This window comes from Peromyscus eremicus, chromosome 5 (assembly GCF_949786415.1).
Source record: "Peromyscus eremicus chromosome 5, PerEre_H2_v1, whole genome shotgun sequence".
NCBI lineage: Eukaryota > Metazoa > Chordata > Mammalia > Rodentia > Cricetidae > Peromyscus > Peromyscus eremicus.
Window position 1 is genome coordinate 121,478,188 of NC_081420.1, and position 24,700 is coordinate 121,502,887.

General features: G+C 45.5%; 1 protein-coding gene across 1 annotated transcript in view; it reads right to left on the reverse strand.

Moving 5' to 3' along the window:
• The window catches only part of Tbc1d9 (TBC1 domain family member 9), a 106,539-nt gene extending 82,783 nt beyond the window's left edge, over positions 1-23,756 (reverse strand). The window contains exon 1 of the mRNA XM_059263081.1: positions 23,627-23,756. Within this exon, the coding sequence (XP_059119064.1) occupies positions 23,627-23,756 (130 nt within the window). The remainder of the gene's footprint in view (positions 1-23,626) is intronic.
• Positions 23,757-24,700: the final 944 nt, after the last annotated feature.

Genomic DNA, 24,700 nt, shown 5'->3' on the forward strand with positions numbered 1-24,700 from the left:
GGACATGAACAGTTGAGTGAATGAATGAGTGATGAATTGGTCAAAATGCAAAATTAGCACCCATTGAAGTAATCTGTGGTGGCCGGTTCTGTCTGAGAACTCGGCCTGTTTATTTCCAATACCACTCTTTAATTGCACTGAAGCAAGATTTCCTTTTGCTAGTTAAAATCTTTCTTCATAGAAAATGATTTTTTAAACCCCCTTGTCTAAGCTAGGTGTGGCGGTACACATCTATAATCCCAGCACTTGGGGACACTACAGCAGTAAGATGAGGAATTCAAGGACAGCCTAGGACATAAGGCTAGACCTTGTCACAATAAAAGATTAAATTAAATTAGAAACTACTTTAGAGAGGGGCGGATTCAGTATCTGCATTAGTAACAAAGCGCTGGCCTAGCCCACATAAGCCTCTGGGTCTCAATCCTCAGCAAAAAAAAAAAAAGCAGCAACGAAACACCAGTCTACCAGGAAAACAAGAATTTAGTTTCTGGACTGAGAGATGGCTCGGCAGCTAAGAGCACATGCTACTCATGCAGAGGACCCGAGTTCAGTTCCCAGCACCCCCATCAGGTGGCTCAAAGCCATGTGTTAATGCCATGTCCAGGAAACTGAGATCTCTGGCTTCCTTGGGAACTTGCCCTCATGTGAACACACCCATACAAGATATAATAAAATAATTTTTCTAAAGTTTGGTTTCCATGCAGTTACTTTAAAGCATTTTTTTACATTGTAAAGCACTTGGAAGTTTGACACAGAGTTATTCTGATTATCTGGCCTATTGCCAAGGAGCTCCCACTAGCCGGAAGTCAACAGGAATGTAACACTGCAAACGCCGTTCCGGCAAAGGCTGTGTGGACAGTAAAGGTCACGCGCTGCAGACTTCACACACATTCTTCAGAGCTGGTGCTCAACATCAGACAGGAATGTTGGTCACAGTCCAATAGAATGAAGAAATGCTGTTCCCCCTAGTTCAAGCAACGCTCCAGCTGTATAGAGAATTATTTAAACTTTAAATGGGGAGGATGGTAGCAAATAAGTTAATTTCCAACAGACATTTGAGAAAATATAGAAATGTACTTCCTGTTATGAAAATTACATGGAATATAAAAACATTTTTGGTGTTTCTGGGGCACATGGGAGACGTTTCAGTTCCTTTTCTAGCCTTAATTCTTCCTGTTTGGGGATATTATCTACTGTGTAAATTTCATCACCATGGCTACACAATTGCCATTAATTGGTTAATCTCTCTCACAGTTGACATTTAAAATTTCAACTAAAAACAGAAAAGCCAACTCACTGTACTTTATAATGCGACGTTCTCAGGAAAACATTGTGGGAAAGAGGTGTGCTAGCTAGCTAATGTGGCTTGAGAGATGAGCTTCCTCAACAGGCTGAGCGCTCCTTCCTCTTGGTTTTCAAACTAGAATGAAAAATAACGATACAACAGGAATGCCTCCCTCTGCAGAGTTCCCCTGGAGCTCTGATTTCTCTTGGGTCTGAGCAAGCACTCTGCTTTGAAGGGCTATCACGACCAGTTGGCCAGATACTTCGCTGCGGTCTCCATGGGCCCAAGACTAAAAGTATCAGGAAATGGTAGCGGTATATTACCAGCATCTGGATTACAGCTAATTAGGCAGAAAAAAGCTTAACCCACGTGTTAGTCAGTTTTCCATCTCTATGACAAAATACCTGAAAAAATCAGCAGCTTATACGGAGGAAAGATTCATTTTGGGTCGCAGCTGTAGACGCTTCAGTCTGTGTTTGGTCAGGCTGGCTGCCTTAGAGCTTGAGCTGACCCAGCCCATCAAGATAAGAAGTGTGGGGAGATGGAGACTACTCCCTTCACAGAGGCAGGTGAGGAAAGAGAGAGAGAGAGAGAGAGAGAGAGAGAGAGAGAGAGAGAGAGAGAACGTATGAGTGCCAGTACCAGGTTCCAGTACGCCCTGTCAAGGGCAAGCCTCCAATAACCTCCCTTCCTTCCTCCAGGCCCTGCTTCTTTTCTAAAGGTCTTTATTAACACATTATTGGCACGTATGTAACGTATTTGATCATACCAACCCTTTATTCATGTCTCTTGCCTTCACCTGCTGACCTTTTTCCCAAATACTCCTCCTCCTCCTGTCTGTCGGGGTTTCTTGCTGTTGTTTTGTTTTGTTTTTGGTCTCTCTGTGTGTGAACCAATGATATTAATTTGGACTACTTATGAAAGCAAGAGAGGGTCTTCACAGGACCCAGTGGGTCCCACTTGCTTAAAGTGTCTGGAGTAGCCCCCAGCACCACTGGCTAGCAAGGAAGCCTTGCGTACACGGCCTTTGGGAACAATCAAGGGCACTTACGGACAAGCCCTAACAACCCACTTTATTTCTCTCCAGAATGTCACAGAGCTTTTGCCCAAGCCTCACCCTCACCGTCCCACCCTCACTTAAGGTACTGAAAAGCTTTTGTTTACGACTAAGCCAGTGGTTCTCAACCTGTGGGTCACAACCCCCTTGGCAAACCTCTCTCTCCAAAAATATTTACACTACAATTCATAACAGTAGCAAAATTACAGTGATGAAGTAGCAATGAAAATAATGTTGTGGTTGGAGTGACCACAGCATGAACTGTATTAAAGGACTGCATTGGGAAGGCTGAGAACCACTCACTGCACTAAGTCACGAATCCATCCTGAGTAGCTATTTCTCACTGGTCTACACTGAGTCCTCTACTATATACAGCCTGATGTGTTTAGATGGGACTCTTGAGATCAAGGTACCTGATCAAGAAAGCGTCACCCACATTCAAGCAGGACAAATCTGGTATCATTTAAAACTTCCAAAGGCAGCCTGACAGGTAATGAGTCTGGTGGCAAAGTCTAAGAGATATCTAAAAAAAGGACATGTGTCTGTTTGTACACCAAAACCATAGTACACCAAACCAGGCATGGGGATATCTGAACACCATAGGTAACAGATATGAAAAACAGATTCTCCTGCCCCAAACATGACCAGTGCAGACAGACCTTCCTGTGACTGGAAAAACTGGGGTCCACTTAAGACATGCTTAGAGCCTCTGTTCTAAGCAAGCAATCCACTAGTACTGGCTTGTCATTGATGAACTCAACTTAAATCATGTCTGTCTTTTTAGGGCGATCAGATACACAGTTACTAAGGTCATTGAGCTCTTTAGAGTACTTTTGCAGTTCTGTAAACCCAAAGGGGAAAGCAGAAGGTTGATGAGGACTCTGGACAGACTACCTAGGTTTGCAGATCCACCACCTTCAGCACTCACTAGCAGAGGCACATGGGCGTGGTCCCATCGTGTACCATTTAGGGAGGGCGGGCAGTGTTACTCACTTGGGATCGCTGTGTCAATCAAATGACAGCATGCATCATAAGGCCCTGGCACAGGGCTGGCCGTTCAGAAAGCCCCACCAGTTACTAATATCACTAAGACATGACATTATTATTACAAATTGTTATGGGGAATCTCAGCCAAAATCCTGAAACGTCTGATTATTTACTACAAAAATAAAAGGGTTCTGAAACCACCAAGATGACTGACTCACAAGGGGCAAATGCTTTGCAAGCTGCTGCCTCTCTTGTTGAATGAACATTTGGGCTAAAATCCCGCACAGTAACGAGAACACATATACTGCCCAAGCACAAAATCCCTCTGGAGTCCTGAGTCCTCTGATTCATGACTCGGGGGGCACCATCAAAACCCCAAGGAACAGAGAATTCCATTTTATCACCCTCTCCCTGTAGCAAACAGCTGTGGCTAGTGGAGTCTGGTCTCAAAGCCAGGTATCCCCTTTTCCCTGTCCCACCCCAGGCAAATGTTCCTTACGTGGTGCACGCCCTGCCAGGGGATCCACCAGCGCTCCTTCAAGCTCTCCCTTCTAGGCAACAAGGGACACAACAGAAGGACCGTCTGATCCGAGCTTTGCTTCCCCACTCACTCCTCATTCTCTTTAGCTGACGGTAAGGAGACTGTTCGGTCGGTCGGAGCATTTTGCCTTTGTAAATGTAAATAGCTCCAATGTATAGTCCCTACTTGACTGTCATTTTACAGAGGAGACCGAGCGGGGAAACAATTTGTCTCAGATCACACTAGTTTGGGAGTGAGGAGTGGGTTTCTCCTCCAGCACTGAGCAATCCCACGCCCCTGAGCACTGTGTGCACTCATAATGCTCCCTAGACTAGAGGCAGGTAGCAGTGATCTCTACCTCCAGAGCTGCTTGGCAGTCTGTACTTCCTGGTGGTAAAATTCAGTAAGGATGCCTTTCTCTAAGCTCAGTGCCAGACTTGCTCAGGTTGCGACTCCAAAGCCATAATCACCAGACTGCTGTCCCTTGAGGCAATGCCAGCAGAAACTGTAACTCCGGCACAGCACTGATAAGCACATGAATAATGTATCTGATGTAATGGGTTTTGAGTTATTAGAGGGACATGGGGTTAGGACGGGTAGATCAGACCTCAGTATTTGCAGCTGACTTCCAGGACACAAGTCTCCAAGGCAGATGCCCATTCTTGTCAGGGACCTGTCATAGGCTTTCTTTGGAAAGGAAGCCAAACACTAATAGCGATCTTGGTACCGTTGCAGACATGTTTGCATTGGAAGATACACCATCCCTGAATAGCCAGACATTGAGGTATCCCAGCCTCCTGTAAGACTTTTGAGAAATCAGGACACCTTTCCCAACTAGGACACTAACTGTCGAGTCACCCCGCTCCTCCAGTCCTAAATAAAGCCTGCTCTGTTCCCATTAAGTCCTTACTTAATTAGCTGAAATACAAATCAGGATGTGGTGCAGTACTATCCGTTACACTATACCAGTTAAACCTCATCCAACCAGCAGCCCTCTGAAAACTGTGACCACATGCATCACGGTGGCACTGTACCTTTGCCAGTGTGAGTGACAGCCACTTCCACTGGACACAGACTCCCCCACTTACCCTGATCAATCCTCATCATCTCCCCAGTGATGGAGCTGTAGGCACATCAGTTTTCACTCGTCACCTCATAGTCATAGAAAGACTAAAGGCAGTGTTCCTGATGCAAAAACAGACTTCTGTAATCAAAATTATGCATTCACCTAAGGTGGGCTAATTAAAGCTCATGTGGTCATTCAAACTATCTGTAGAGAGGAGTTTCTCTGCCCAATAAAAAGTCTTTCTAAGCATTTAACATTTTAGGAAGCTGACCTTTAACCTGTACATGCATCCCTCCCATCCCCCCACCTTGTTCTCCTTCAAACAATGATTTGATTTTTAAATACCAGGAGTTAATAATACCCAGGTACTAATCCTTCCTTTACTTATCTGCTGTCAAGACCAAACCTGCCCAAAAGAAAACAAGTCTTTCCAGAAAAATCTCTATGGGAGATACTTTCTGGGGAAGACTGAACTAATCCGATGCTTATTAATTTCAGAAACTACCTTACGGCACGAACCTAAGCAACATGAAATTCTCACCGCCTGTGTCTACACACTCATCTCTCTGAAGCCATATCTTCCGGCCTAAGCCTGTATTCCTAGACAAAGGGCCTCCAGACAGCGGCTAATGGCTCCCTCGCCACTTCCTGCCTTGACAGGCTACTCAGAATCTAAAAGAAAAGAGTATCTTGAGGTGCATGGAATGGCCTGTGCCTTCCATCTACTTCTATGTGTGACATAAAAATCATGCTTTATGCTCTCTACAAAGCCAGACACAATCGTCATTCTGCTTCCTGGAGATTAAGAACAAAGGCCAGGCTATTTACATCCCAGATGGTTACCATGGCCAATGCTTTTCTGTCTCCTTTTTTCTCCCTTCTGGTCTCTCCCTTCCTTCTGAACCTAAGGAGAATCTGCCACTGATGAGCAAGACCACTTCATTTGCACACTGATCACACTGGCTCCATGCTGCCAGAGCTGCTGGCGGCTGTTTCCTGTGTGTGGAAGATGGAAGAGAGAAGACGGAAGGGTGTGGAATGTGGAAACAGAAGACGGACACTACAAGAAGAAAGAAGCTTGTGAGAGAACACGGGATTCTGACATCATTCCCAACGTGACTGGCACTTTTGCTCCAAAGACATTCCCAGGGTCCTTTCAAAGATGAGTGTCCTCCTCTAAGCGACTGTCTACTTTCCTAAGGTTTTTTGTTGTTGTTGTTTTTTGTTTTTTCATGAATGTGTGTGTGTGTGTGCTCCTGCATGGGCAGGCATGTATGTGGGTGCATGTGCCTGTGTGCACCCAGAGGCCAGAGGAAAATATTCTCTGCCCCTCTGTGTAAGCATTGTGGGACTTCTAAAACAAAGATCTAGCTCCTAAGAGTGAGGGGTAATAAAGACACTCCAAGGACACCCCCAAGTCAGTCCTCAAAATACTGTATTGAAAGTGGATCATACACACGAGCAGTAAAGACCTGCAAGTGGCCTTCCCAAGCATGCATGCTCCAATGCATGCCCCAGTGTATTACAGCTAAAACATGGGACTGCACACGGTCCTGCGGCAAACTGAAAGGACCACACAGATAAGGGTGTGAGATGTGTTCTGTGTTGGTCACCAAAGGTTTTCATTTGGTTTTTAATTTACTTTAAATTGTGTGTGTCTGTGTGTGGGTGGGTGCACATGTGTGCAGGTGCTCTTGCAGGTCAGAAGAGGAGGTTGGAGGTGGAGTTAGAGGAGGTTGCCAGCCATCTGATATGGGAGCTAGGAGCTGAACTTGAGTCTATAAAGTACAGCAAGTGCTTTAACTGCTGAACTGTCTCTCCAGAACCTACAACCAAGTTTTTACGGGCACCTAGAAAGGGATCATGAGCCATTATAAATATGTCCATGAAGCATGCAAACCAGGGTCCTGAAACTGTGACAATGTCGTGGAGAAGTCATGTGGGCAAACACCCACTCTGCATCTGGGATGATAATGGCTGGATCACAGGGCTCTGGAAGGAAGGGTCCCTAGATTTACTGCTTTATAAAAACGAAACAGCAGGATGGAAACACCACAGGATTTGCTGTCAGGTGGGCTGACGGAAGAGGGAAAGTATGTTTACCTAGGGAGTAGGGAAGGGGAGGAGAGAGCTCGTGGCATGTCCTCCTGAGGGGACAGGTTACACCCCATCCCTACCGAGAAGCTGAGGAGGTCTGGCTGCAAGCCAGATTCACATGAGAGCTTTGCCATTCTTTCCCCAGAGGACTGAACTCCAAAAATTTTAAGTGGGGAATGTGGGTTTGAACCACAGGCTGCCCCATCCAGCCACAGAAGTCACAGAGCTGTAACTCGTGACAGTCGCTGGTCAATGACAGCACCCACATGGAAGGCACAGCCTCACTTACCCAGCCTCCTAATTTGCATACTCAAGGCTCCATTTCCGAGGCCTGAGTTTCCCTCGCTTCCTTTCCAGGTTCCTCTTTCTTTTTCTCCTTTAGTCTCTTCTGTCTATTCTCAGTCAAAACAAAGCACAAATCCAATGACCGCAGCCCCAGGGTCTCCTCAGCAAAGAGATGTACTTTCTCTGAGCACTTAGCTTCCTTCCTGGTCACAGACTATCAAAAGTCAACTCCCTGGGTTGTTACAAAAAACACAATCAGTGAGCCAGACAGTGGTGGCACACACCTCTAATCCCAGCACTCGGGAGGCAGAGGCAGGTGGATCTCTGAGTTCGAGGCCAGCCTGGTCTACAGAGAGAGTTCCAGGACAGCCAGGGCTACACAGAGAAACCCTGTCTTGAAAAAGAAAAAACAAAACAAAACCCCCAAACAAACCAACCAACCAACCAACCAAACAAACAAACAAAATTAGTGTCTCTACGGACACCTCAGAAGGCCTGGAGCACACCACTTCTATAAACCTATATCCTCTGTGTTAAGCTTCCTGCATGACAACTGCTAAGTTCAGTTAAACACAATAACACAATCATGTACTAACGAAGAAAAGACAGCTACAACAACAGAGCGTTCATGTAGCTTTAGACACCTCAGATTTGAAGACTTATTACAAAGATGCTTCTAGAATTAATGTGTCCTACATTTTTCATTGTAGCAATTGGCAGGTCAATGTGTTAAAATGCAGAGTGTGAGACAGCAGTGACCTCATGGTTGTTTTAGTCACAGAGCCCACATTAAGTCTAAGACCCTTTGATTTTTTTTTTTATTAAAGATCACTTTAGCTAATAGATTAATAAGGTTCAAAAATGTATTCTGATGATTGAAATGCATGTGATTTCTTTCACTAGGAAGTGTTAAGGCCTGGCGTGGTAATGCTTCCCTGCAATTCTATTGCTCAGAGGGCGGAGGCAGGAAGATCAAAGTCCAGGACCAGGTGAGGCTCAGTAGTAAAGGCACTGGCCGAAAGCCTGCCGGCCTGAGTTCAGTCACGGTGGAAGGAGAGAACAGACTTCCTTCAAACTGTCCTCTGGCTGCCACACGTGCATGATGGCACTCATACACACACGTACACATGTACGCACACTCTCACACACACATGCACACACAAACACACACATCTATTACATACATCAAATGCAATAAAAATGTTAAAAGAGTTCAGAAGAAGCCTGGACTTAAGTTTCATTGTCTTTAATCGTCGTATAATCTGGCAGTGGGGGTGGAGAAAAGAACCAGATAAGCAGGGTTCACCTTTCTTGGCTGAAGTGTAAACAGAGATCACATCCTTAATGCTGTATTTGACCTTCAGTCAAGCAAACACCTGCCCAGAGAGTCCCGGAATAATGAGACAGAGAAAGCGAGCGTGTTCCGGTTCACATTTCCCAGGCTGGCGCCACTCCAAGGACTAGTCACGTGACTGTGTGCTCCTTGCTCCCAAATCAAAAGAGTCGATTTCACCCAGATGGCAGTTTCTCGTCACAGTCTGCGGTGGGGATTTAGGAGGGTCTTGTGCCTCTGAGAATTACTGCAGCTTCAAACAAACCAGATCACACAGGACAGAGACAAAGAAACATAAAGCAGCTCAAAGCTGTCTTCAAAAGCTGTGTGGTCACCAAGACTGCCAGGAAAGAGGACACAGAGAAAGGCACAAAACCAAGACATGGTCCCAGCGGACACTTAATCTGATGATGGCTTTGAAGTTGGTCAGCTTCTCTGCAAATTTACTACATTACGTTACCTCATCCTGCTCTGGAGCAGGCTTCTCCATAGTGAGAAGTATATGCACGCAGAGCCGATCGCAAGACACACTGGGCTAGCCACTACCTCATCATAATTATAAGGCTCACACCACAGGTAGGCGATGTACCATCACAATGAGGCATGCTATGCATGAAGAGCCATGACAGAGGGGACAAGGCTCGGTGACCTGAACCCCATATCCGCATGTGACGACATTGGAAACCAGGCCCCTGCCCACCTGGGAAACTGTCCGTTTTCTCTCCTTTGAATCAGCCCGAGTTCACTCTTCCCACATGCTGGCACCCTTGTGCTCTAACAGGATGGAGGGTCTTGTCCCTGTGAGCTGTACTTAACCGATCAAGAGAGCAGAGGGACCCACTGGGCCATTAACAGATCTCCTGAATGGATCCCACAGCTCAGAAACCCAGCAATCGAATGCTCACCGAAAAGCTGTGTAAATAACCTACGGCAAACCTGAAATGCCATTTACAGCAAGCTAGAGGTTGGGGCGATGGCAGGCCACTGCAGAAAGTGACCGGGCTGTCCTCAGAGCTGGGCAGAACACACACTGAAGGGCAGGGGTGGAAAAGACAGGAAAGCAGGTTAACAACTTCCGGAGGCCCCATTTCAGCACTAGGGAGATCTGGAAATCTTAAGTGTCTGCAACCTAACCATACAGTGTGTGTGTGTGTGTGTGTGTGTGTGTGTGTGTGTGTGTGTGTGTGTGTTGGGGGTGGGGGTGGGGGTGGATTGATCTGAGATCCTGTCGCCCACCCAGTCCTCTCCCTGGTCATCAGTGTGAGAGGGAATCTTGTGTGTGAAAAGGAGAGAGGAGAGAAAAGAGGCGAGGGATGGCAGGAGAGAAGGAACGTCTAAGTACTGTTTCCTGGCAGGGCTGTTTGAATGTCCAAGCAGGAAGATGGAGAGAACAGAGAAGAAGGGAAGGAAGGGAGACATGAAAAGGAGTTATGTAGAAACAATGAAGTTGTGCTTCAAAATTATCTTCTCTGCAAAGCCTGCACCCAACATAACCATGAATTATGCCACACAGAGAGCCATTCACCTTAAAGTCACACAGAAAGCATTTACTTTAACAGGTTGTTTTAAGAATGCGCTCTCTCTCTCTCTCTTTCTCCCTCCCCCTCTCTCTGTCTCTGCTCCCACCCCCAACCACAGACCTCTTCAGTCACACACACTGGTGTGAGTGAATTACAGCAGCCACTCTGAAGTATCTACCTAAGAACCCGGGGCCATGGGGCCACGGGACGAGGACAATGGGCTGACAGCCATAAAGGCTCTTTTTTACAAATTTATTGCTACGCCTAATTCATATCAACTGTGCCTATTAGTGGGTTTTGCTGAAGCATGCCCATATGTGTATAGGCTGCACCTCGGGCAGTCTTCCCACCACCCTTCCCACGGCTCCTCCACCTCCGACCTGTCTGGTCCCCTCACCATCCCTAGTTGTGTCTCTGTTACTTTCAGGGCATCTTTTTTGTCATTAATTATCATTCCGATTTCCCACATGATGCATGAGAGAAAACTCGCAGTACTTAACTTGCTGTATCTGAGTTTAACACAATGACCTACAACTCGATTCATTTTTCCTGCAAATGACAAGACTCCATTCGTCTCTATACTAGGCAATATTCCATTCTGTCTAGGAACCATGTTTTCTTTATCCATTTGTCTGCCGATTCTCCTGGCTATTTTGAGTAGGTCCACAATAAGCATAGGTGGGTGGGTCTCTTCTGCATCCTGACGTCATTGCTTGCAAACACACCCAGCTGTGTACATACAGCTGGGCCACATGACCAGGGTTGTGTTTTATGCTTCCTTATAATGTTCGGGAGATTTTTCAAAGCAGGAGCTAAAAGGCTAGTTAGCTGCATGGTAGACAAACAAACAAACAGAATCCAAACGCAAAAGGAAGAGAAACTTTGCAAAGCATATTGGCCACAGCAGGGGCAGCAAGCTGTCTGCTTTGTAAAGAGAGTGTGGCAGAAAAATAGAGCACGGAAAGCTACGCCAAGATGAACATCCGAAAAAAGGCAGCGGAGAGAAAGACTGGCTTCCGGAAACAAACGGCGCATGCTCAGGCCAGCCTGCGGAGAAGGCATGCTCACCCGTCCCTGGGCTTCATGTTACAGATGGAGCTTGCTAAAGGAATGTGGGAGCTGGTGCTGTGTAAATGTACTATAAAGGACGAGACACCTCCTGGCCCGGCGCTTTGGGGTTCTCTCAGCTCATCAGTCCGTTTTCATTCTTGCTGGTGCTTTCCTTTTTATTAATAAACTGTTTATTTCTGATCGTGCAACAGTGGTCCAGTTCTTTGCCATAGGATACAAGAACCTAACTACTTCAGCAGGGACTCAGATCTGCTCGTATAGCGAAAGTACTGGAGACAGGTAGAGCCCAGAGACAGAGAACACAAGGAGCTGAAGAGCTACCAGGAGCTTCTCTGCTTTGCCTCCAGCACGCTCTGTGCTGTGGCGATGCCTGGCTTCAGCCTCCAGCTCAGGGTGGTACCCACCACAGCTGGGAGAATAAACCACCCAAACCCCTGATGTAAACAGCTTTCAACAGACGTCGTGGGACCCCGACCTCCTTAGACTGGCTCCTCTCCTTACAACCAGCCTGGACAGTGCATGCGACATTCTGAGGCCTGAAGTCTGTCAGCCTCTCAAATTCCTCACACATCCGAGGGAGCTTCCAGCTGTTTGCCTCTTGACTAATTTCTTAGGTGAGTTTGCAAGCACCTACGTGATGTCAAAGATCCTTTCCAATCCTCTGTGAAGTAGACACATTTGTTGATGCGGACTCTGAGAGCAAAGTCTCACGGCAGATCGCTACGGGTGACCAAGCTGAGACTAAGCGGAGGGGAGAGGGACTAGACTAAGCGCAAAGAATGCTCCTCGCACTTACTCATTATGAAATTTTTATGAGGCAAGTGTCACATCGCCATGGACTACTACATACAGAAGTTATGAAATTATTAAGTTCCATTAGGAGCTAGAACAAAATTTAACTGACATACACATGTATAAATGTATATATATAAATAAATATACAATGTATAATATATACTATATATGTATATAATGTGTATATATAATATGTATATATTCTTAACAAACAAACAATGAATTGCTGTGTTCCTTAAAGTGGCAACTTTGATAACACTTAAGTTGCAAGATGAAAGCATCTACTTAGGCAGCTAAGAACCAGTCAAGGCTTTAAAAACGTTGCTGCTGCCGGGCAGTGGTGGCGCACGCCTTTAGTCCCAGCACTCGGGAGGCAGAGCCAGGTGGATCTCTGTGAGTTCCAGGCCAGCCTGGGCTACAGAGCGCGATCCAGGACATATTTGATGACAGTTTTATCAAATGAAGACTTTCCCTTCACTTGGTACAGAGACATTTCCAGGTAAGCCAGCAAATGCTCTGGCTGGGATGAAGGCGTCTGAAACAGCCTCAATCTTCTTCAGTCAAGTGGGCTCTACTGTTCTCATCTTTTCGTGAGTTCTTCACCTGGTTGTGACACTCAGCAGCAGAAGCCAGCCTTGTCCTTGTGTTATATGTCTGTGAAGTTCAAATTCAGCCTAGCTGGCCCTCAAGCACTGTTCTTACCGAACAGGAATTACACTCTGATTTGGGCCAACGAAAACCTGCCACCCTCTCTGGTGACATCCACCAGGCTGAAGTTCCTAAGTCCTAATTCACCCGCCATCCAAGAAGCCCTTAAAGCTACAAATGGAGTTTTAGAATCTCTCACTTTGGTAGAAAACCATGGCTGTCCTTAGAGTTTCGAATGTGGTGGCTATAACATGGAACTTAGATTAACACAAACCATTTGTATTAGTCTTGTAATAAATGTAAAAAATGTAGTCTCAGTTCGACTCCACTACGAGCTATGGGACTGAGAACAAGCTCTCAGACTCTCTGGACCTTAGTGTCCTTTTCTAGAAAATGATGGTCATAGTGTCTGCTGCACGTGTGACAGAGGGAGTGTGTACCCACGTCCAGTCTCGAGAGTAACTACCCATACTGGACCAGATGTACCTAAAAGTAGCAAAAAAAAAAAAAAAAAAAAATCAGAGACAAATGACCTCCCCCTAGGACAAGAAAGGCTGACAGGAAGAGTTGGGAACTGCGGGAAGGAAAAAAACACAACAAAACAAAAAACAACTCACTTGGTGAGGCAAAAGCCACGTGTGCTGTTGACCAGCTGAGATCCACAGAACTATGAGCAGATGGACAGGACAGAAGTCACTATCAGAACGGGAGCGGGGCTGATGATGCCTGCTCACTCTGAGAAGTTAAAGGTGTACAGCCCAATACAGCAGCAGTCAGCAAAACCACCCAGGTTGGAGCTCAGCTTCAAATCGTTGTAAGTATCTAAATTGAAAGCAACTTTAAATTGTAACTAAAAAAAAAAAGTTCTTTTATAAACAATAAAGCCACCTTCCCCTGGCACCGGAAAGAGAGCTCAGAGGTTAAGCTCACTGACTGTTCGTGCAAAGGACCAGGATTCAGTTTCCAGCACCCAGAACCCACATGGTGGCTCACAACCATCTATAACTCCAGTTTCATGGGATCTGACGCCCTCTTCTGGCCTCTGTGAGCACTGCATGTAGTGCATACACAGACCACCCTCAGATACATGAAATAAATAAAAAAGTTTAAACTACCTTCTCCTAAGATTGCCTTCTCCAAAGTAGAAGTATAATCAACAAAATAATGAAACGACACAAAAGCACCAATGAAAGCGAAGAGAAACAGCAGGAAAGAGGATGTGGAGGGCCTAAGAAAGCTGAAGTGAAAAGGGACTCTCAGAAGAGCAGCATGGACTCAGAAATATTATAAACCAAGACCGAGAACTGTGGTATACGGAAATTATAAAAATAAACCAAATGGAATTTTAGAATTGAAAAAGTAATTATATACTTAGGTTAATCTCCTTAAGAGGAGATTAAATACAGCAAGAGAAACCATGAACTGAAACAGATCAGAATAAATGAAATATATAAAAAAAAAATCAATATGTGATATAAGAAGGCCAAGAGGAGAGATGGAGAAAATGGGACACACACACACACACACACACACACACACACACACACACACACACATGCACAGTGGTGGCAGGGGCATCGGGGCAGCATTGGGGGTGGGGGAGTATATAGAGAATTTATAAAACCCAGTAAGGAGCTGGGCAGCGGTGGCACACACCTTTAATCTCAGCACTGGGAGGCAGAGCCAGGCAGAACTCTGTGAGTTCAAGGCCAGCCTGGTCTACAGAGCGAGAGCCAGGACAGGCACCAAAACTACACAGAGAAACCCTGTCTCAAACAAACAAACAACAACAACAAAAAAAACCCATAAGGATTAAAGGAACTATACTGTCCCCAAATGGGAGTTGTTTAAAAAAAAAAATAAGAAAACCACCAATCTTAATCAGCAAAAAACTAGAAAACCAAAGTCAAAGAAAAAAACATAAAAGCAGGTAGAGAAAACATGACCCAGGGGCAACAAAGTGACAGATTCTGAGGGACAGTCTGCTTTTCGAGAGAAACAATCAATTCAGAAGACAATGGACAAGGTCTAGACCACACTTAAAAATCTGCAGGTCTGAAAACTAAGACTGTCCGGCTAGCACGTTCCCAGAGAGGAAAGGATGCTTTTGGGGCAACAGAAGATGATTCCAGAATAAAGATCAAAGTCGAAGATGTAGACAAAATTCTAAACAATCTTGGTAAATAAGAAACACAGAGCCAGATACAGAGGAAATAGCCAAAGAGATCAGAGCAAGAGCCACGACTAGCTTTAGCTTACCACCAGCAGTAGCTTCCTCAGAGAGAGGTTTTTCTTGCTGGACTTGTGTTTTTATTGCCTTTCTGTTCTGCCTTCTCATTGGCTTTAAGCCCAGCCATATGACTTCCTTGTCACTGTCTGTCTAGACAGACCTCCAGGTCTCTATGGTTGGTATTGGGATTAAAGGCTCATGTCATCACGCTTGGCTGTGTCCTTGACCACACAGAGACTCTGCCTGCCATGTGATTGGATTAGGGTGTGGGCTAACACTGCTGGACTTCTGCTTAATGACTGTTTGACCTCTGATCTCCAGGCAACTTTATTTATTAGCACACAAATAAAATATCGCATTTCATCACAAATAAAATATCACCACAAGAGAACATTAAAGAACGAACAGTAACTGTGGGTAAATACACTGAATGTTTCTAAAAGCAGCTGCTGAGGTGGCTCAGAGGCGAAGAGCATGGGCTGCTCTTACAGAGGGCCTGGCCTTTGGATCCCAGCGCCCACACGGTGGCTCACAACTATCCTTAACTCCAGTTCCAGGGGGCCCAGTGCCCTCTTCTGACCTTGTGGGTACCAGGCACATGTATGGTGCACATACACACATGCAGACAAACAGCCATACAGATAAAATAAATCCAAAAAAAAAATTTAAGTAACAATAACTGTGTACTCTTGGGTTGAAAATATACTAAGAAATTAAAATGTGTTGTAACAATTTGAGGGCTGGGGGCAAAAGAGTTAAAGTATTCTAGGATATTATTTATTTATTTATTTATTTATTTATTTATTTATTTATTTTGGTTTTTCGAGACAGGGTTTCTCTGTGTAGCTTTGCGTCTTTCCTGGAACTCGCTCTGTAGACCAGGCTAGCCTCGAACTCACAGAGATCTGCCTGCCTCTGCCTCCCGAGTGCTGGGATTAAAGGCGTGCACCCCCACTGCCCAGAGGATATTTATTATTAAAAAAAAAAGATTAAAAGAAGGAAAAAATCATAGTGCCTATTAAGCAGATGCAGTGGCCAGACCCATAATCCCAACACTCAGGGCTGAGTAGGAGGATCTCAAGTTCAAAAATCCCAAGAAAAAGTTAAAAATGGGGCCATGGAGATGGCTCAGTGCAGAAAAGCACTTGCCAGACCGGCCAGACAGCCTGAGTTCCATCTCCAGACGCCACAGGGTGGAAGGAGAAATGACTCCTCATGGTTGTCCTCTGACCTCCACACGTGCACTGTGGCCTGTGTTCTCCACCCCCACCCCAGACACACACACACACACACACACACACACACACACACACACATACACACATACAGAAGCACACATGCATGATGGTGATGATGATGATAATAATAATAAATAAAATTGGGGAAAAATTATTAAAGTTAAAAAACAAAACCAGGCAGTGGTGGCACACATCTTTAATCCCAGCACTGAGGAGGCAGAGGCAGACGGATCTCTGTGAGGGCTACATATCGAGACGCTGCCTCAAAAAACAAACAAACAAAACTGACAATATACATTACTAAGTCAGAATTCTTTTGTAATTTCCCTTTGTTTTTACACTAAAAGAATACTGGAGTACATACAAAACTTTCAGCTAAAAGAGCCTTTAGCAAACATAACATTAAAAAATAATAGCTCACACATCCCACTTCAAAGCAAGCAAGATGAATAAAAAGAACACAGAACAGGTAGAAAAAACAAGAAAGCATTTGCTTAAATGTATCACGGTAAGCTTAAGCTCGACTCACGTATGCATTGACTAACCAAGCCTGCTGGAGGCCAGGGCTTCAGAACGGACTGGGGAAGGGAACACGGTAAGCTACTGATGGGAGATGCACTCAACCCACAAGGTGATAAAAGCCGAAGCCAAAGCTCAGAGTTTGGTGTTGACTCCTGCAATTCCAGGATTGGGAGGCTGACACAGAAGGATCACCTCAAGTTCAAGGTCAGCCTGGGCTACATAGTGAAAACCAGGCCAGGCCAGCCAGAGTTACAAAGCAAAATCTCAAAAAATTAGATTTTAAAAAAGTGCTCGCTCTGCAAGCCTGACAACCCAAATGCAATCCACTTGACCGAGTCCCCAGAGCCCAAATGAAAAGACCCTGTAACTGCACAGTTCCACACATGTATGCACATTCATTCTCTCTGTATATAATAATAAAATTTAGGAAAGTAAAACTTCAAAAGAGAACATATCACCACTAACCAAAGAAATCCTTGTAACTGTAATAATGGAAAGTAAGTCAGAAGACACAGTTCTTCCGAGTGAGTAAAGAATTCAACTTGTCAGGAACATGCTGCAGGTATGACTACCATCAATTTGTCTACTGAGACCGCCTACCTCAAAGAGCACAAAATAAAAAGTTGAGGAAGAAGGAGAACTGTCAAAACAGTAACTATGATGGGTACTCAAATAAACTCTGTAATCACAGAGCTCAGTTTGTTTGTTTATTTATTTATTTATTTATTTATTTACTTACTTATTTATTTTGGATTTTCGAGACAGGCTTTCCTTGTGTAGCCCTGGCTGACCTGGAACTCACTCTGTAGACCAGGCTGGACTCAAACTCACAGAGATCCTCCTGCCTCTGCCTCCCAAGTGCTGGATTAAAGGTGTGCGCCACCATGCCGGGCCAGACTTGATCACTGAAGATACTAAACGTGACCAAATGAAAAGGAGGAACCACTGTAGCGTGTTCTCAACCACAGCAGGCTGGCTAGCTAACGCACAGAGCATCCCCCAGCAGCAGGGAGGGCATCACACGGAACCTAGTGTCTGTAAAGCACTGGGATCACATGACTACCATCCTGACTTCATTAAAACAAAGCCCAGGATGACTGAAAATTAGGAACGACACATCTAAGAAATGTGAGATTTTACAAAATGAGAATGGAAAAGAAAATTATTTTGAATGAACTACCAAAATACTCCCAATAAAAACATAGCTGTGGAATGCAGGTGTGTACAACCACCATACCATTGATAGTTGCTTGAAAATCACAAGTATTGAAAAAATAAAACTTTCAGTATTGTCAGATGCTGTGATTGTATGTATAGGAGCCACAAAAGATTGTTCAGATAAATTGCTATTTATTTATGCCGACTACTTCTAGATATAAGGTCATAACGCTACTGAGTATTTCTAGGTCCCAGTCCAAAACAAATGAGAAATGAATTTTTAAAGACATGATATCCAACAGAATTAAAATATAGCCCACTTAAGAATAAATCTAATAAGATTTATTCTTATAAATCTTATGAACACAGAAATCTATGCTTTGTTCGGAGAAAAGTGTGTGTTACCAGTTCAGAGGTCAAGCTCAAGTGTTTTTCAGCTTCGCTTTCTTAGCACAGTTTTTTGAGGCAAGGTCTCACTTATTGGCTAGACTGGCTGTCAAGTAAGTCTCAGGGATCCTCCTCAGTCCTGGGATTAAAGGTGAGCAGTACTCCTCATGATCTCTACATGGGTGCTGGGGAGCAATTACCCACTGAGCCCTCTCCAAGATACTCAAAGAAATCTTACCAAATCTAGATAAATAGAGAATACCAATTTCATGGCTTAGAAGGCTTGAAATGTAGATGCAATAGAAACTCATCAAAATCCCAACAGTTTTTGTCTTTGTTGCTGCAGTTGTTTTCTTGGGTAAAATTTAAGAAACTGATTCTAAAATATTATAAGTATGAAAGCCAAAGAATGGGCAACAAGTTCCTAAAGAATAAAGAACAAGATATGAGATGTGTTCTACTCGATCTACTGAATATAAACCCTAAAGAAAGTACAGTGTGGTTGGTAGAAAATTTACTAACAGGGAACCAACAAGGCCCCACAGAGACCAGGCATATTTGGGCTCTTGCTTTAAAAAAAAAAAACAGACCTGTGCTGCAGTAAGAACACAATGGAATCTCTGCTAAATTATGCCAGAGTAAACATGTCCACACTCCCCCCAAAATTCTTAAGTAAAAACTTGGCTTCTACTTTACATGATAAGCAAAAATTAAATTCGACATGAACTTGGAACTTAAAACTGTGAAGTTTCTGGGATATAATAGAGATTTGTATCTTCTAGGTGGAAAGGACTAGGTTACCAAGGCAGAAGAAAGGACTAAGTTTCCAATGCTAAAGCCCTCACATAGGGGAAAGGGATCTGTAAAAGATTCAGATGCCAAAATGAAAAACCTACTCTCACTAAGGAACTGAAAAAGCAAAAAGGAAAATCAGGATTCTACCACACTTTACACAATGGACTTATCTCTAGAACATCTAAAAATTCCTGAGAGTCAGTAAGAAAAGGACAACTCAGTTGAAAATGGCTAAAAATTGTGCAGCCATGTCACCAAGCATCTTGAAATGGCCAATGAGTATGTGAGAACATAATCGACGTCATCAGTTAGAAAACACGTTAACTCCAGCACTCCGTACTCCTACAAACCAAGATAAAGCACGGGGCCACTGGTACCACAAAACAGTGACAAGCTGTAGACCTGGTACCCATAAGACCCCAAGGAGCCGCCCAGGTTTCCCCAGCAGTACAACAGACAAGCAGTGGAGAAGTCAGTTATAGTAATTCATAAATGGTTTTTACACACAGTACCAAAAGTAAACAGCGAGGGCCACGAGCAACAGTGTTTATGAATATCACCAACAAACACGGAGAAGAATCCATGGTCTGAATCCATTTCTCAACAAAGCAAGAACGAACACACTTAGAGAACCAAAGTACCATGGTTTAGGGGTATGTTCTTTGTTGGAAAACAGAAGAAAAGCAAAGTCCTGTTTAGCAAAAGGCATGAGACAGCTTTTGGGGTTAAGGGAGGGTGGGAGCGAGTGCGGCACACCGGGGCGTTGTAACAGTCCCCTTTCTGTCCTGGTGCGTTTGCAAACTGTGCACTTCATGGTAAATTCTTGTATTCTGCACCTCATTTTGTTTAACTTTCTTTATACTTAAAAACTTTCAGTTAAAAGTGCTTAAATAGTTGGGCTGTGGTGGCTCATGCCTTTAATCTCAGCATTCAGGAGGCAGAGGTAGGCGGATCTCTGTGAGTTCAAGGCCAGCCTGGTCTACAGAGTGAGTTCCAGGACAGCCAGGGCCACACAGAGAAACCCTGTCTTTAAAAACCCCAAAGGGAAAAAAAAGTGTTAAAATAAATAATTCAAATTCATGTACAACAGAAATCTTCATCGATAACTGTGCATAGCATCTTTAATGGAGTAGCTTCCTTTTTTCCTTTTAAATTGGCAAATGCCCCCACTTTAGTCCACTATTTCTTTTTTTTTTTTTTTTTTTTTTTTTTTTGGTTTTTTGAGACAGGGTTTCTCTGTGTAGCTTTGCGCCTTTTCCTGAAACTCACTTGGTAGCCCAGGCTGGCTTTGAACTCACAGAGATCCGCCTGGCTCTGCCTCCCGAGTGCTGGGATTAAAGGTATGCGCCACCACCGCCCGGCTCCACTATTTCTTTTAAAGATTTACTTATTTATATATATGAGCACTCCATCTTCCTGTACACAAGCAGGATAGAAAAGGACATCAGATCCCATTATAGATGGTTCTGATCCATCATGTGGTTGCTGGGAATTGAATTCAGGACCTCTGGAAGAGCATCCAGTGCTCTTAACCACCGAGTCATCTCTCCAACCCTAGCCTGTTTTTTTTTTTTTTTTTTTTTTTTTTTTAATAGCTTTCTGTGTTTTTTGTTTTGTTTTCTGTTTTTAAGAGTCTGTGTAGCCTAGGCTGGACCTATGTAACCAAGGATGATATCAGAACTATGTTTTAAAGACTTTCCTTGTTTTTAGTTTTGTGTACGTGTGCTTATGCTGAGTATATGCCACATGTGTTTGAGTGCCGAGGAGGCGAGACCGGGCATCAGACCCTCTAGATCTGGAGTTACAGGAGGCTGTAAGCTGTGTAACATGGATGCTGGGAACTGAACTCAGGTCCTCGGGAAATGCAGTACTTGCTGGGCCCATTTGTGTGTGGGGGGGGGGGGAGGGTCCTGGGAACCCAAGTCGGGCTCCAGGCTGGGCAGCAAGCAGCTTTGTCCACGGGACCATCTCACAGCCTGACTCTGAACTCTTCATCTCTATTTCCTGTGCTGGGATGATAGAGTCCACCACCACAGGCAGCTTTCTGTGGTGCTGGGAATCAAACTCAGGGCTTTGTGCTTGCTAGGCAAGCATCTACCAACTGAGCTGATCCCCAGCCCTAACTTCCTACCAGTTACCATGAGGACCACCCATGGAGCATTTCTGGCCAGTTCAAAGTGGACAGGTTTCCTTTCTGTCTCAATGCTCGTTCTATAAAAGTCCTAAGATCTTCCAGAAAGTCTCTCACAGCTGACAACACAGGCTGTCTTCCGTCTTCACACACCTGTCCTTTGCTTTTCTCAGGTCTCTCAGGGCCACTAACCCGGATTGTTCCCTTTTCCCCATGGCCTCCCTAGCCCTGGTGGCCAAGACTAACAGCGCGTTTCTCTCCTTATGAAGGAAGGCTATGGCGGCCATTTTCAGTCAGCTACTTCCTTCCCTATTCCATCCCTGGGAGGCTGATATCAAGGACCACATCACTAGGCCTCCCTGCCCAGCTGGCTTCTGTTGGACTTTCACGTTGATAGAAGTTGGAGGGCAGAGCGGAACAAGGGCATGGCCACCTTCTTGCTGTGATCTGTGTTTCGGGCAGGAGGAGGCTTCCTCCAGGATGGACTTCCTCCTCCTTAGCTCCAGCATTAATTTCTCTGGTCCAATCATTGCTTTGTGTCTCTTAGGCCTCCCTTGCTTTCACTGACTCAGATACCAGCCCAGTCTCTGTCTTCATAAGTGCTCCATAAACCCTCCTCATTTGGTCAAAGTTGGCCTCTGCTTTTAGGCTGGGGCCTTGCACACTGGTAACAGTAAATGGATTTATGTGATTGTCTTATTATTTGTCATCCACTAGGCTGCAAGCATCATGACATTGGCACTTCTGAAGTCGCCAATAAACACTTGTTAATGATTCAGCAATTTAATGAATGAACTCACATGATTACATTCGAGACATAGTACGACTATTTTAAAGATGTTCCTGCCATGTTTGAGAGAGTACCAACGTATCAGACCAAACATTCTAGTATCACTGGCTGGAAACAGCTTTTGTTGGCAGTGATATCTGTACTCTCCAAGATAATTTCAATTGTTGCAGAAACAGCCTCTGCAAAAGCAGCGGAGTTCTCAGCTTAACAACATAGAATTCTATCTTCATAGACTACATCGTCAACGACAGATTCTAAGTGGACAAGATGAAATACCCAAACGGACTCCCAACTGGAGTTCTAAATATTAGAAAAGTTTAAGTAGAAAAAGAAGACACCTCCCGCCACCTAATTTTTCATACTCTGGTGCAAAGGACTGGGAAAGATGAATATTAATATACGATGATACAGAAAGTCAAATTCAACAGGAAATGCTTTGTCAGCATGGAGCTTACTCACATTTTGTTGTTCCAGGTTTAAATGAAGGTAATCTAGGCACGTCCCAAAATTACAGTGCAAGAGACACATTAAAACGTATGGTTCAAGACCTTCTACAAAATGACCTGGAGCATTCCGAGTCCAGTTCACTAGTCAGAATCTCCATAACAAGGTCTGAAACTCCACAGATTTTCTTTATTGTGGTTTTTTAAAAAAGGGCAAAAACCATCAGGTTACCTACAAGCCATTGCTTGCACTAGCCAAGTATTTCAGACCTAGGTATTCTCTACCAGAAAACATGTGAAATTTCATGGGGAGAAGCCCAGTTTGTAAACATCACATCTGTGTGCACGCTTCAACAGGAATTGTCATGTCACAGCAGGCCGTTGTAAGAGCAGTTTACCTAACACTGACACTCTGGGAAGGTAGTCTCAACTCCCGAAGATTTCAGCAGTTCGTCCCTTTCTGAGGCCTCCTTCCTAGACAGCCGTCTAGCTGTTTCTCTAACTTTTTAGTGATATTAGAATATTTACCAATATTGTAGTCATAAGAAGGGACGGTCCAATATCCTTAGCACTGCAGGAGTTCAGTATGATCTGTAACCTCCCACCATGCAAGCCAACTAGTTAATAAGCAAGACATTTCCAATATGGAAATACCCAGATTATGAGTGATTGCTGATTACCTTGATAACACCTTGTTGAAGGAGTTTAAGAAGTAACTAACTGGTTAAATGTAGTTATATGGCCAGAGCCAGATAACTTGCTTTGTTTTCTGTCTAATCCCATGCAACAAAAGAATCCATTTTCCTTATTCATCCTCATAGGTCATATGAATATAGGAAATGACCACATCACCCTGTTAACAGATTGCTTCCCTGGTAACCAGCGAACGGGTATTTTACACCTGATGGCAGTGATTGCCCGTAAAGCCAGCTGAGACCAAACTAACCATCTTCTGTCTCTCTTCTCAATACATTAAGCAATATGCTAATGGGGGGAGGTGTGCAATATGACATTCGATTCTTCAATGATAATGCTACATTCACTCATTGCTGTTCTCATCTTAACCCACTTATGGGCCACCCAGTACGCAAAGACCCCATCTCCTGACAGGGTCAGGAAAGAGATATTTCTCTCCTAGTTTGAAAAAAAAAAAAAAAAATCACAACTCGAGATGCCTTCCAGGCACCCAGGCCCCGGGGACCGGGCGGCGTCTGGGGTGTTCGCAGCCAGGGCCCGGGCGTAGCCTCCCCGCAGTGCCCCGTCCTTACCCGCCAATCCGCCGCCGCCGCCCCCGTCGCCCCCGTGGCCCTTCCTACGTTGCAGGATGAAGTAGGGGTTGGCCCGCTCGGTGATCCACAGCGCGTTGGCCAGCAGCACCTCCTCCGGATTCACCCACATGGTCCCGGTGGCCGCGGGCAGTCGCACAAAGGGGCCCGCACACCGGCGCGCACTCCCGGGCACACGCGCGCCCGCCCGGCCGTGGGTGCGGCGGCCGCGATGGCCTTCAGCAGGCGGCGGCCCGCGGCGCCTGGCCCGCGACAAAGACCCAGCGGGCGGCCGGGAACGACGACGGGGATCGGGACCGAGCAAGCAGCATCCTCCCCGCGGCGCCGCACTCGCCGGGCGCGCAGCCTCGAAGCCCGGCCCGGCCCACAGCGGCGTGAGCGAGCGGCTGGGCTCGGTCTCGGGGCGCGGCGGCGTTCAAGGGCGAGCTGGTGCGGGGACCCGAGCTCCCAGGCTGCCGTGGTCTCCAGCTGCCGCCGAGCCCGAGATCACCGTTCGTGGACACCGCGCGTCGGGGCAGCGAGCTGGAAGGACGCTCCGGACACTGCGAATGAATGACGACAGCGCGGCTCACTCGCCGCGAGCCCGAGTGACCGCGCGTGGCTCCGTGCGAGCCCGGAGGGGACCGTGTGCGGAGCGCTGGGCCCCACGCCCATCCCAGCGGGGAGGACGCTGCCCGCCCGCGAGAGCCTGCGTGTAAGCGTGTGTGTTCAAGGCTGATGCTCGGCGGGACAGCGCCACCCCTGCCCCGGAAACGTGTGCTCCCAGGTTCCAGATCTGGCGCTAGAGACCGAGGTGGACGCAGCCAATGATTGGTAATGTTTTTGTTTCCTGCATCCCTGGACCAAGTCACGCGCTAAACTTGTCACCGCCGGTGGCCCCGCCCCCTCCATTCCATTGTAATTAAAGTGGCCCAGCTCAATGCATTACATCACTTCTTTCCTTGACCTACAGGGCGTGAGCTATAGCGAAGTTGGAAGCAGCCCAAAAGCTTAGAACAACTAATTCTTGCCACAGCTGTTCCTATATCGGGCATTAAGAGCTTTGAGGGGGACTAG